We start from the raw sequence: 15,415 nt of genomic DNA, 5'->3' as shown, positions 1-15,415 counted from the left end.
ATACAAAATTGTGCGGGATGGCAAATGATCACTTCAATCAATTAGATATTCAAGAATACTTAGATAAACTACAGCAATGGTCTGAAAAGTTGTTTATGAAATTTAACATAAGTAAACGCAAGGTTATGCACATAGGTAAAAATATCAGTAAGTATGTGTACGAGTTATTTGGAAATTCGTTAACAAAAGTGTATAGTGAAAAGGATCTAGGGGTAATTATCAGTAACGATCTCAAATCATCTAAGCAGTGTATTTCAGCCTCTGATATAGCAAATATGACTCTAGGACTGATTACGTGATCTTTTGACTTCAAAAGTTGATCTCTCATTAACGTTAGTTCGTCCACATTTGGAATATGCTGTTTCCGTATGGTCACCGAGTCTCATTAAAGACATTGAGTGATTGGAAAAAGTACAACGGCGAGCCACAAAACTGATTCCAAATATAAGAAATAAATCATAGGAAAATCGACTAAAACATATGAATCTGTTTTCCTTAAAAAAGCGTAGACTCAGAGGTGACTTGATACAGGTATTTAAGCTTCTAAAGTGGATTGACAACATCAGAAGTAATAAAATTCTTATAGTGAATGAGAATTCGACAAGAAATAATGGTCTCAAACTTAATTTGGAAGTGGGTAGAAACAACTTCGCCAACCGTGTAGTTAATGAATGTAGTTCAGTTCGAAGCTTTAAGATGTGTTTAGATAAACATTTAAACAAGATGATGTAATGACTGCCATATATCTTATATTATTTAGTTATTTGTTGTTATTATTTGTCTGTTTATTTATCATTTGCTTGATTTCCATCTATCATGATTTATTTTTCAGTTTATTATCATTCACTATTTACCTGTTTGATTATATTATCATTTAACTATATCTATGTATTATCTATCTTATTTATTATTATTCATATCATTATAATTTCTTTTATCTATTCTTTCATCATTTATGTATATATTTTTTCGCATCCGACGTAGTTATGGAACAAAAGGTCTCCTGTCGGTATGCTCCGCCTTTGTAAGGAGAGTAAGAGTATGGGGAGGAGGAAGAGTAAGAAGAGGAGGAGGGACTGGAAAAGGGTCAGGAGGATTTGAAGCGCGATGAAGAAGGAGGGGAGGAGGAGCAGGCGTATGCTTCTTTATAAACGGGCTTGAGAGAATGTTTTCGGGCATTCCATCACGCTACAGCAGAGGACGTGGACTAATCGCTTTCCCTTCTACCACACTCAGGTGAGTCAAACAAATATTACGCGTTTTTTTTATTGGCTTGGTGTCGTCAATCATTAAGGATATAAGCGGCTGTGACTTCTACCCAATGTAAGTCTCCTGTCCTTTTGTTTGTGTTGTTATAATTAGCTATGTGTAGGTATTAAAAATTTCCGTTGTTTTTTGTGTAGTCTTTGGGCCAAAATGGTGTTTTTCTCCCAATCTGGTAAATGTCCTTCCATGTCTACGTGGTTCACGAGGGCGTTTGTCTGACGGTGGTGCTTTATGTCCGCTTTATGTTCTCTGAGTCTTTTTGTCAGTCCTCTGTGTGTATGTCCAAAATATGCGTTGTCGCATCCGTTCCAGGAAATTTTGCAAACGAAGCTGAAGTCACTGTGTGGTTGTGTGTTCTTTGTGACCAAGTGTCCTATTTTCTTTCCCATATCGTTGACGACTACTAAACCTGAGGTTCTAAGTGTTTTACCCAGTGTGCGGGAAATGTCCGAATCTTGGACCACAAGGTATCGTCGGTCTGACTTTTCCGCACTTGTTTGCCTACTTTTGATGTTGGTGGCTTTTCGGAGTGATGACCCGGGCAGTCCCTTTGAGTATTGGTGATTTTTGAACGATGTGGTGATGTACTTCAGGTCCTCTGCTAGATATTCCTCATTTGGAATGCTCTGAAGAAGAAACCCAATGTCCACCACTGATTTCGTCCCATCGTCATGGGCACTGAAAAAGTGAATATAGTCATCTTTGTTTGTGTGTATATATATATATATATATATATATATATATATATATATATATATATATATATATATATACATATTATACATATATATACATATATATATATATACTGTATATATATACATATATACATATATATACATATATATATGTATATGTATATATATATACATATATACATATATATATATATGTATATATATATATATATATTTACATATGTATGTATATATATATATATATGTATATATATATATATACCAGAGGGAGAAAGAGAGAGTGGGGGCAATCAGAAAACTATTCTAGCAAGGTGGGGGGAAGGGCGAGGAGGAGGAGTGGGACGAGGAAGTAAGTTGAACGGAGGTTATATTCATTTATCAGAGTGTGCAACCCTGTCAACAGTCAAGCACTTGTGGGGAGGGGAGCAGGGATGATGTTACTGTTATGTTCTCTTCAGTCACATCGGCATGGGTCTATAACGGGAGTGGGAGGGAGAGGGAGAGGGCGAGGACGAGGTGTGAGAGAAGGAAAGCACAGAGATAGAGAGGAGAGAACCGGAGTAAAAGGAAGAAAAAGAACGAGAAAGAGGAGGAGGAGAAAAGTGAGTGAGAGAGAGAGAGAGAGAAAGAGAGAGTGGGGGCAAAGAATAGAGAAAGGGGGGAAGGAAAAATTCAAAGAGGGAAGAGGAGGTAAAGGAGAGGACATCGACGTTCGAAAGGGGGGAGGAAGTGGAGGAAGAACAAGGGAAGGAGGAAGAAGAGAATGAATAAGAGGAAGAAGAGAGGAAAAGAAGAAAGATGAAAAAAATGCAGAGAAAGAATAGTAAAAAGAAATAGGAGGAACAGGAGGAGGAGGAAGGAGAGGAGATAATGGGAGCGGAGTACGGGGAGGAGGAAGAGTAAGAAGAGGAAGAGGGTCTGGGAAAGTGTCAGGAGGATTTGAAGCGCGATGAAGAAGGAGGGGAGGAGGAGCAGGATTACGCTTGTTTAAAACGGGCTTGAGAGAATGTTTTCGGGCATTCCATCTCGCTGTAGCAGAGGACGTTGAGTAATCGCTGTCCATCTTACCACACTCTGGTGATGTCCAGTTAAAAAGGCCACGCTTTTACATTCCAAAAACTTTCAGGTGAGCCAAACAACATTTGTTTTTCTATTGGCTTGGTGTCGTCATTGTGTAGTGTGTAGCATGGCGTTGTGGCATCAATGACAGAAATGACTAGACTAATGTCAAGAAAATATATCGATCAATAAATCAATAAATCAATCAATCAATCAATCAAATCAGCTATCCTGAGTCCACTGCTGAACAAAGGCCTCTTTCATAGCATTCCGTGAATCACACGACCGTGCCATCTTCTTCCACGTCACCCCTGCAAACTTCTCGATCTCATCTCTCCACCTTCTGTCTGGTCTCCCTCTTCCACGCATCTTTTCTCGCGGCGTCCACTCAGTCACACACTTGCTCCATCGTTCATCAGTCGTTCGCACTAACTTACCTGCCCAATTCCACTTCCTCTCTTTTACTGCCTCCACAATATCTTTCACTCTAGTTTGCTCACTCACCCAACTTGCTCTCTTTCGGTCTTTCAGTATTATTCCCATCATGGATCTCTCCATTCTCTTCTGTCCAGGCCTTAACTTTGTTTCCATCGCTCTCGTCAGCTTCCAGGTCTCACACCCGTAGATTATTGCTGGTAGAATGCATTGATTGTAATCTTTACGTTTCAAATATAAAAGCAAAGAACCTCTCATGATTTTATTATACTTACCAAAAACTTTCCAACCAATTTTAATCCGTCTTTTTATTTCATTATCATGATCTTTCGTCATCTTCACCATCTGACCTATATAATTATACTCTTCAACTTCCTCAAGACTCTCACCATCAATTACAATCTCTTTACTTTGAACTTTCGTGTTGAAGATTACTTTGGTTTTATTTTTATTCATTTTTAAACCTAATTTGAAACTTTCTTTGTTTAGATCGCTCATCATATCTTGCAAGTTTTCTGCTCTTTCTGAAATAAGAATAATGTCATCCGCACACCTTAGGTGGTTCAAGTATTCGCCATTAATATTCAAACCTTTCTTTTCCCAACTCAACCTTCTGAAAATATCTTCCAAGCAAACTGTAAATAGTTTGGGTGAAATTGTATCGCCTTGTCGTACTCCTTTCTCGATCTTGATCTTTTCTGAATTTTTATGTAGTCGAATTATAGCGGTATCATTCGCATAAATATTTTCTAAAACCCTTACGATTTGTTCGTTTGTACCCTGTTTGCGTAGCGAGTTTAGTATTGTTATTTGTTCTACCGAGTCAAAGGCGTTCTCGTAATCTACAAAAGCTAAACACAGAGGTATATTGTATTCTGTCGTTTTCTCGATTAGTTGATTTATCGCCTGCAAATGGTCTGGAGTCGAATATTCGCTCCTAAATCCTGCCTGTTCTCTCAGTTGGCTTCCATCTAGAGCTTTACTTAGTCTATTTGTAATGATCTAGGAGAATACCTTATATACGTTTGATAGCAAGCTAATCGGTCGATAGTTACTAAGGTCCTTCTGGTCTCCTTTTTTGTGAAGCAAAATCACTATAGGATTGCACTACGCATCAGGGACGCTTTCTTGACGTAAGCACTGGGTGTACAAATCAGCTAATTATTATGAACTAATTTACCTGCACCTTTCAACATATCTATTGATATACCATTTTCCTCAGGTGCTTTTCCTCGTTTCATAGTTTTTAGAGCAAATTCTACTTCTTCCTTTGTAATCTCTGGTACACTACTAACGTCTGCACATGAATTTACCGACTCAACTACGGTCTTCGACGAGTAAAGCTCTTGGTAAAACTCTTCTACTCTTTTTACCATTTTGTCTCTACACTTAATTATTTCTTCATTTCAATCTTTCAAACATATCATTTGCTGTCTTCCTAAAGCATGTCTGCGCTCGGTCACTTTAATACTTTTACCTTTCCGAATAGTTTCCTCTATTTCATCCATGTTTCTCTTTCTTTTCTCTAATCTCTGCCTGTTGTTGATAAGCTTGTTTAGTTCTTCTCTTTCTATTTCGTCTCTCCTGTTTTTGATCTGCATGGTCCTTCTTCTTTTAATCAGGTCATTTGTAGTTTTGGAGTATTTGTTCTCTCTAATGTTTTTTGTACTTCCTACTTTCTCTGTCGATTCCCTAATGATATTCACTAAATTCAAATTAATATCATACACGCTATCCTCCTTAATTCTTAGAGCTTCGAATCTATCTTTAATTTCTAACTGAAATTTCTTATTATTATCCTTAACCTTTGCAAGGCTTATTTTCTTTTTAAAATTAGTTTATTTCTCTCGGCTCTGAAATTAAACTTAGCTGTGCAACCTACCATTATGTTGACTTTATTTATCACCGTAACATTGCTAACGCTTTTGCTCTCATTTCCTAATATGAAGCCTACTTCGTTCTTTGTTGTTCCATTTGGACTTCTCTACGTCCATTCACGACCTACACGGTTTTGAAAGAAAGTGTTCATTATCCTGATGCTGTAGTTCTCTGCAAAATTTACTAAGATCTCGCCTCTCTCATTTCTTTCAGCTACTCCAAACTTCCCAATGCACGTCTCATTTCCCATCTTCTTCCCCACTTTAGCATTAAAGTCGCCTATTACCAACGTGTACTTACTTTTTTCTTGATCCATTACCTTACTTATATCATCATAGAACGACTCAATATCATCGTCTGAACTTTGTGAAGTTGGTGTATAAACTTGAACTATTTTCAGAGTATCTTTTGCACAGCCTAATCACAATCCAAGCTACCCTGTCCGATAAACTACTGAATTTGACTACGTTACCAACAACCTCTCGGTTTATCAAAAATCGTACTCCACTAGATCTTTCTTTGTCTTTACCTCTATAGTAGAATAAGTGATGACCATCTTGTAATTGCATCAGCTTTTCTTCCGCTCTTCGGACTTCGTTCAGTCCTACGATGTCCCACTTGATGTCGTCTAGTTCTTCCATTAAACCCTCCAGACTGTGATCTTCTGAGAGACTTCTTCCGTTGTAAGCATAGATCTTTATTTTCTTCATGTTGTTTAATGTCCAAGACTTGGATCTGGTTGGACAGTGCTTACTCACATTCAGTGGTACACTCCATGCACCAATAATTGTTCTCCTCCTCCACCTTATTCACCAATCAGAAAGACTGTTATACTGTCTCAAGCAATATTGTTTATGCAAGCAGTTTTTCGCAGCAGAACGAGCTCTGTGTTTACATTCACAACATCAGCACCTCTCGATATCCTGATCTATATTTACAAACACAAGACGGTAAGCTAGAATATGCAACTCTCTGTAACCTCCACTCAGCCATTGTATCATAACAACTGGGTAAAATTTACAAATCGTTTCACCTACCCCTCGACCTACCTAAATGTCTACCTCTATCTACCGGCTTCTTACAGGGCTCGGCAGCTACCCTTGGTCGTCCTGACCAACGATATCTACTACCCACTTAAAAGGACTTGCTAGTATGAACTTGGAAATCATTATATACATAAGAAGCTAGTCTACCTTTGCATAAACTGGTAAAATGGCATCAGTAAAACAAATAAGCAACCCTCCAAAATGCACAATAATAATTCAGGCAGAATAATGGTAAATAACATACATGCTTAGAAATAAAGCATATCCCAAAATTAATTTGCAATATGAAATAATTTGCAAACATATTTGCAAAACTCATTACTTTAGAAAATTATTATCTCTTCTTGCATTTCAATTGGTTTTTCGACACACTTAATTCATTTTTCAAAGACAGTCTTAGTGCTTCATAAATATCACATATCAATACTTATGTGAAAGGTCCTTGAGGTTCCAAGTCTGACCACAGCAGATCCAAGGTCTTCATGTCTCTGCCTGACACGAAGTTCCAGTTGTTTAGGTCTCCCATCCCAAGTCCATACAAATGGTCAAATGAATATTATCTGCAAAATGCATCAAGATTAATATTAAATTCACAAAGAATATTATCATAATATTCTCTATACTCTTCTGGTTCATTAAAATTGATACATAGGGTATCACAACAATCATCTTCATAGATCTGCAACCTAACTTTCTTCATATCATCTAAATGGCCTATCAATTCTTCCTTGTTTTCTAAATGTATGAGGTTATATTTATTTCCACCTGCAGAATCAATTACCCTATATGGACCTGAGTACCTTGGTGAATGTAGTTTGACCATGACTAAATCTCCTATTTTCAATTCTAGTTTATGTGCTATTTTGTGTTGTTGCTTTTTCATCTCTTGTGAATACTCCTGCATATGTTCCCTAACTCTTTGGTGAATACTTTGGAAAATATTTATTCTATTTGAGATATAATCATCTATATTATACACAGGTTTCTGCTCTCCAGTCAAGATTTCATATGGAAGAGTTTTGTCTTCCCCAAAAATAATAAAATGAGGTGTTTCACCTGTTGCTATATTAATTTGGTTGTTCAGAGTACATTTAACACAAGGAATCCAAGTATCCCAAGTTATACTATGAGGACTTATCATACTTCTAAGACATGTAATAATTTTCTTATTTAACCTCTCTACAACTCCATTACTTTGTGGATGAATCACTAGAATGTTTACTTTCTTTATTCTAAATAAACTACATAATTTTTCCAAGCTTTTGTTATTGAATTCAGTTTCATTTTCTGAATCTAAGATCTTAGGTGTAGTGAAATTACAGATTATCTGATCATAGATTAATGAAGCAATAGTTTCAGCTTTCTTATTTGGAATGGGTTGTAAAATACAAAATCTTGAAAAAATAATCATTGGCAACAAATACATATTTATATCTATTCTCAGACATAGGTAACTCCAATGCATCTATGTGAACTCTTTCCCAAGGTTTCTGTGGAATGGGATAGGTAAGTATAGGAGTAGGTTTTAGTGTATTTTCTTTCACCTTAACACGTTTCAAACAATTTTCAATATAATTATATATATCTTTCTTCATACCTGGCCAAAAATATCTAAATTGTGCTTGTCTATAAGTATTATCCTTTCCTGGATGTCAGCTACAATCGATATCATGAAGTAACTTCAATATCTCTTTTACAAGAATTTGTGGTATTACCAGCTGATTTACTGGACCTCTAGAAATTTATTTCCCGCTTACAACTGTTTTTCTATACAAAAGTCCATTAGTCAAATTAAATTCCCCTATCATATTCCCCCTTGGTAGTTTTGGAGGATTTCCTCTTGGGTTCATCAAGTACTTGACTACTGAATCACATGTCTTGTCATCTCTCTGTTCTCTTATTAGTATTTCCTCATCTAAAGTTACTAACTCTTGCATACTACATACAAAATCAATCAACCCTGTCATTGGTTGGCTAATATTTCTAGAAAGTGCATCTGCCGCAACATTCTTTTTACCTGGAATATATTAAATTTCAACTTCATAGCACTGAAGTATCGCAAACCATCTAGCGAGTCTGCCCCAAGATTCTTATGCAAATAAGTTCTGAATAGCTGTATGATCAGTCCATACTCTTTATTGGATATCCCAGTATCATATCTCTAAAACTTTCTAATGAATATATCACTGCTAATGTTTCTCTTTATGTTATAGAATAGTTTCTTTTTGCATTATTACAAAGTTTTGAAGTGTAAGCTATTGGTTTCAAAGTTCCATTTCTCTCTTGAATAAGTATTCCTCCTAATCCTATGTCAGATGCATCAGTACAAAGAATGAATTCTTTATCATAGTCTGGAATTATTAAAATTGGAGAACTTATGAGTTTATCTTTTAACTTATCAAAAGCATCCTGTTGTGCAGGTCCCCACATGAACTTTGAGTCCAGTCCTTCCTCAACAAAGAACTTAATGAATTACACAGGGGAACACTTTTTCAGTAACTTTGAGTTGCATTGGATATTTTAACGGATTTTGAAAGAGTTTTAGGCGCTGATTTCAAATCTGAAATTAGTTTTTGTCTACAAGCTCTACTTTGTATGCAATTTGAGGTTAATGAAATTGTACATATGTGAACTTGCGTAAACCATGTATAAGCATTTTAACGTTCATATATATAGATAGCTTTTAATATTTTGATCATTCTTCTTTTGTTTCAGTTCAAACATGGCTTCCAGAATGAGACATCATTGCAGAAACAAGCCTGATGCCTTCTGCTACATATGTGGATGCTACACACTCAATCGTCAGAGACGTAACATATCCTCGTTCGTCAAGCGTGCCTACAAGGCATATTTTGAAGTTCATCTTGGTGATCAAGACAAGCAATGGGCTCCTCATGTTGTGTGCCACAATTGTGAGAAAATGCTTCGAGACTGGACCAAAGGAAAACGCAAAGGTCTGCCTTTTGGAGTTCCAATGATTTGGCGCGAACCCACCAACCATGTAACTGACTGTTATTTCTGCATGGTAAACACAACGGGTGTTGGGAAGAAAAACCGACATAAGATTACGTATCCGAACATTCCCTCAGCTATTCGGCCTGTTCCGCACTCTGAAGAAGTACCTGTTCCAGTTTTCAAAGGCTTGCCTTCATTGGATGATAAAGACATTGGACATGATACAAGCCAGCAAGACAGTTGTGACAGTGAATTGTCAGAAAAGTGTTCACAATCGGAGGACTGTTCTTCAGACACTGAACATTTCCCCGTCCCTAAGCCTCTTCCCCAGGCTGAACTGAATGATTTAGTGCGGGATTTAGATCTTTCAAAGAAAGCAGCAGAGCTTTTGGCATCAAGATTACAAGGCAGAAATCTTGTTGATCACTCTGTTAAAGTATCATATTTCAGAAAGCGTGACCAGCTTTTTGTGACCTTCTTTTCAAAAGACAGACAGTTTGTTTACTGCCATGACATCCCAGGGCTTCTCAAAGAACTGGGTGTACCTTACTATAGTCCTGCTGAATGGAGACTCTTTTTAGACAGTTCAAAACGCAGTCTAAAGTGTGTTCTTTTACATAATGGCAATGTTTATGGAGCAGTACCTGTCGGTCACTCAGTGCATTTGCGGGAAGACTATGATGATATGAGAATGGTCATGGACTTATTAAAGTATCATGAGCACAATTGGATAATTTGTGTAGACTTAAAGATGGTCAACTTTCTTCTTGGACAACCAAGTTTCCATGTTTCCTCTGTATGTGGGACAGCCGAGCACGAGACAGACATTGGGTCCAGAAGGACTGGCCTATTCGTGACACCCTTGAAGCAGGCATGCCAAATATCATACAAGACCCAATTGTAAACAGAGATAAGATCATCTTTCCTCCTCTTCACATCAAATTAGGTTTGATGAAACAATTTGTCAAGGCACTGGAAACCGAAGGTGAATGTTTCCAACACATCATCACAGCTTTACCAGGGTTATCATTTGAGAAGATCAAAGCAGGCGTGTTTGATGGCCCACAGATTCGAACCCTAATTCGTGATGATCAGTTTGTTGCTAAGATGACCGCTTTAGAAAGGGCAGCATGGTTATCCTTTGTGGCAGTCGTTCAGAACTTCCTTGGAAACAATAAGGCGGAGAACTACAGTGAACTTGTGAACAGAATGCTCCTCGCTTTTCGTGATCTCGGGTGCAACATGAGCATCAAGCTTCATTTTTTGAACAGCCACCTTGATCAGTTCCCTGACAACCTGGGGGCTGTGAGTGACGAACAAGGAGAACGATTCCACCAAGACCTAAAGATCATGGAAGAACGCTACCAAGGGCGCTGGGACAAAAGTATGATGGCTGACTACTGCTGGAGCATTAAACGAAATTGCCCAGATGAAATGTACAAACGCAAAAGTTACAAACGCAAATTCCTGCCTGAAAAAAATACACAAAGAAATTGATAAGCTTCCATCAGCTGTGGTGATGTTCTGAAGGATGCTAATCTAACTTTGGGATAGATGTTCTGTTAATGTTCTGTTTCTTTTGCCTTAATAAATGTACAGAAATGGCTTTCATACTGTTTTAAGATTCAAGTGAACAAAAGAATTGTGGCTGATATTGCAATTTCCTATAATAACGAAAATTTAAAAAATAAATAAAAATGTCAAATTGCATAAAATCTGTAGCTTGCAGACAAAACCCGACTTCAGATTTGAAATCAGCACACTCAAGTTGACTATAGAAAAGTCTTTTTTTAAATACAACAAAATGAGTGTTCCCCAGTGTTATCAATGTCAGCATATCGTTGAGTAAATTTTCTATAATATCCTGTCAATCCCAAAAAGCTCCTAACATTGTCTACATTGGTTGGAACTGGAATTTTTTTGACTGCTTCAACTTTTGAATTCACTGTAATAAGTCCATGTTTGTCTATCTTATGTCCCAAATAAATAATACTGTCTTGCAAGAACTTACATTTTTCAAGTTCTACTTTCAATCCTGCTTCAAGTAGTCATGAGAATATCAAATGTAATTTCTTAAAGTGCTCAACCGCTGTCTGGGAAACTATTAAAATGTCATCTAGGAATACACTGGCCGTGTTTCCTAACAACCCATCTAGAATTGTATTCATTAATCTCATGTAAGTTAATGGACTGTTACATAACCCAAATGGCATTCGCTTGAACGCATAAAGTCCCGTTGGAGTAGAAAATGCTGTGAACTCTCTTGAGTCTTCATGCAACTCTATTTGCCCAAAAAAAAAAAAAAAAAAAAAAAAATCAGATTTGATATCTATAGTGATAAATATATATTCTCAGTTCCCAAACTTCTTAAAATGGCACCTATTACTGGTAATAGTAACCTGTCACGAATGGTGTGCTTATTCAATTCCCTATAATCAATAACTGGGCAATTGTACCTTGTGATTTTGGCACTAAAATCAAAGGAAAGCTCCTTTCACTTTTACTATGTTCAATAATATCCTGCCATAACATTTCAGTGATCAGTTTATTTACTATTGCTAATTTAGAGTGAGGAACTCTGTGGGCGGGTATGTAAATAGGCTGTGTTCCTGGTTTTAATTTAATCTGATGCTTTAAAACAGTTGTTTTGCCTAAGGCGTCCCCCGGCAAAGCAATTGCTTTATTGTGCTTCACAAACAAAGCAACTAAACTTTCATTCAACTCAGGGCAATTAGTAGGTTCTAATTGATTTTTGTATTTCTTAATTCTATTTCTTCTTGAACTGAATAGATTGATGAAATTGGTAATTCCACCTACTCATTACTCTCATTTAAAATATTGATGGGTTTGGTACACACCTGAAAACATCCTATTTGTGTACCTTTCCTTAAAACTATATATTTATTTAAAGTATTAATAATTAATGATTTTACTATGTTCTTATTTGACTTATAAATCCCTGAGTCCAATTTCAAACCTTTTAATCTAATTGATTCTGGGAGGGTTAAAATTTCAGAGTCTACAGTGATTCCTTTCAACTTCATTTCAACCCTGTTCATTGCTCTGGAGTGTAATAATGTTGACTTTATTATGCCACCATCCACAATTTGTAAGGCTTCATTTGTAGTTGATGAATTAGTAATTTCTGGGATTTCTTGAACATCTTAGTTGGGTTCACTATATGAGGCTTTACTTTCTGTTGGTCTGGACTGCTCGGCCTCGTTATCTAAAATAATTTTTTTTTATCTTTCTTATCTATGTCTAGGGATTCATTGATTCTTGTCACTGGTCTTAAGTCTGGTTGATTTAAAAATGGGATTAACTGTGATTTCACTAAGATCCCTAAGTCTGCAGGACATATCACCATGTTCTCTTTTCTCATAGTTGCAAATCCTATCAATAAATCTCCTGGAAAAACAGATTCTTCTACAACTATCACTGAAATGTGCAAATGTTCATTTGTATATAAGATAACTTCTAGTTCAACATTACCTTATGTTTTTAACTGATTTCCAGTTACTCCTTGCAATGAGTAATGGATTGGTCCCAAGATTTTCACTCCATTAACTACAGATCCTGCATCAATAAATATTTGAATAGGCTTATTGAACGCTCTACCAGCAATGAGAGGTCCTACAGAAGTCCTTCCAATTGTAATTGTCAGTTTATGACTATCTCTGATGTTGGAGTTTTCTTTCACACTTCTATCACTCCTCTACTTAACACAATACTGTCTATTTGTATATATATGGGATTTCTAGAATACTGGTTTATTCTGTGTCTGGGGATTTCCTCTTGTTTCCTGACGCATACGAAAATTCTACATTCATGGGTTTTATGGGCTATTCTTTGGCGATACATACAGAATGGTGGGTTTCTACACTGATACTCATCATGACCTTCATATTTGCAATTTCTACAAATGCTTTGTGTCCCCATGTATAACAATTAAAACATAGAATTCTAGTATCCCTGGATGGACTTCTAACTTTCTGTCTATGTCCTAATTCTGTTTTCTAAAACTCTCCTTTAGAGTACCTTTGTTGTCCCACTGTCATCACATATGGATTTATGATTCTGGTCTCACTGTACCCTTGCATTAGGTAATCTACCTCCCCTAAATTCATATATGACTTGAGATCTTTATACAGCTTTTCTGCTGTTAAACCATTACGTCAACAATCCAAATGTGATCAATTTTGTTACCTGAGAAACTTTCATTTCGTCACTAGATCTTTCTATCCGATCTGAATCTTTCAAGATAGAATTCATGTCTTTTGACCATCTATCTAATCTAGGTACGTATTCTGTGTTTGATTCACTTGTTTTAACTTCTTTGATCATTCTAACCAAAGACCTGATAGGATCCTGATCACATTTTGACATAAAATGTTGAATGAATGCTTTCCTATAGGCTTCATATTGGTTGATATCTTCCATTTGCTGGAAAATTATGACAAACCTAGCTCTACCTTTCTCAGGATTTATATTTTCCTTTAAAATGTCTATTTTTCTTTTTTCATCTGTTATATTTTTGCTCACAATTGTGGTGTCTATTTGATTAATGAACTTATTAACTCCTAAAGTGTTTTCATCCCGGGTAAATTTGGGAATATTAATATTGGAGGTATGAACCTCATGCCTAAGTACTGTGTTATCCATATCTTCAGTAGTTGATTTGACTTGACTGTCTTCACGTAGTCTTCCTTGCGTACGTCAACCTCGACGTCCCTCGTCAGCCTCGACGTTCGTCAGCCTCGTCGTTCATCAGCCTCGTCGCTCACTGCCTTGAAGATCGTCTTGTAGATGATCGCCTTGAAGGTTGCCTTATTCCACTAGTAGTATTTGCTCGCAGTGTTGTAGACCCCTCGTTCCTAGTGTTGTCCCTTGGATTCAGCATACGAGTGGTTATCGTAGCGTACACTGTAGATTGGTGTACCCGTAAATTTATCTTGCCTCAGTCTTGTAGTTTGCTGCATGCACCAGTCTTGTATTCTCTTGTATACCATCATGGGTAGAGGTACTACTTGGCTTAGGTACGTAGATGATATACTTGTAATTGTGCAGAAAGAAACCAATATTGAAAGCAAGATAAGAAGACTTGACACAATTCATACGGACATCCAGTTCACAGTTGAACAAGAGAAAGAATACAAACTGCCCTTTCTAGACACATTAATACAAAGAGGCCATAATCATTTAATATTTTTGGTATACAGGAAACCCACCAACAGAGATGATTTTATTCACTTTTTCTCAGCCCACAGTAAAAGAGTTAAAAATGGGATCCTGATAGGTTTCTTCCTCAAAGCCTATCGTATATGCAGCAAAGAGTTCCTTGAAGACGAATTAACATACATTAAAGACGCATTCAAAAAACTTGAGATACCCAGGAGGCCTAATCAATAAAACAAAAGACAAAGCGAAGAAAATCCACGATAAATCAAACGCCCGAAACAACGGACCAAACGTCCAGGCACCCAGACCAAACGACCTTGCAGGGCTCCATTTTCCCTTGTACCTGTTTTCCATTGACGCTATATCTTGATGGAACCTCTCTCCATGTTCATCACTCACATCTGCTGCATTCTCTGGGAAGAAGGACAGATGAGAATGAAGAAAGTGTATCTTCAGTGACATATTGCATCCGAGATCTTGATAGCATTTGATTAGCCTCTCCACTTTACGCTCTCGCTGGGACTCTTGGTGCTTTCCCAGAAGCCCTTTGCATACATCTTTGAATGCATGCCAGGCCGCTAGCTCAGGTTCATCCATTGTCGCCTCAAAGTCCTCATCATTTATAAGCTTGCGAATCTGAGGGCCTACAAATATACCCTCTTTAATCTTGGCATCACTAATTTTAGGGAAGATCCCTTTGAGATACTGGAAACATGGCTTGTTATGTTGCAGTGCTTAGGTAAATTGCTTCATTAGGCCTAGTTTTATATGCAGTGGTGGCAAAATGATTTTCTCCTTCTTAACTAGTGGCTCATGAATTACATTATGGCATCCAAGCGTCATAGATTCCCGAGATGGCCATTCTGAGTGTATATAATGTTCTGATCTGGCCCTACTGTC

At 37.0% G+C, this 15,415-nt stretch overlaps 1 protein-coding gene across 1 annotated transcript; it reads right to left on the bottom strand.

Annotated features, from left to right (window-relative positions):
* Window positions 1-1,358: 1,358 nt before the first annotated feature.
* LOC143026043 (uncharacterized) lies at window positions 1,359-13,999 on the bottom strand. The gene is made up of 2 exons (XM_076186034.1): window positions 13,880-13,999; window positions 1,359-1,892 (listed from the first exon to the last, which is right to left on the bottom strand). Exons 1-2 carry the CDS (start codon window positions 13,997-13,999, stop codon window positions 1,359-1,361), a joined length of 654 nt encoding a protein of 217 aa, XP_076042149.1.
* Window positions 14,000-15,415: the final 1,416 nt, after the last annotated feature.

The sequence above is a fragment of the Oratosquilla oratoria genome, chromosome 6 (genome assembly GCF_046742065.1).
Source record: "Oratosquilla oratoria isolate Oo_2021 chromosome 6, ASM4674206v1, whole genome shotgun sequence".
NCBI lineage: Eukaryota > Metazoa > Arthropoda > Malacostraca > Stomatopoda > Squillidae > Oratosquilla > Oratosquilla oratoria.
The sequence above is the reverse complement of the archived record's forward strand: the minus strand, read 5'-3'. Positions and strand labels throughout refer to the sequence as shown.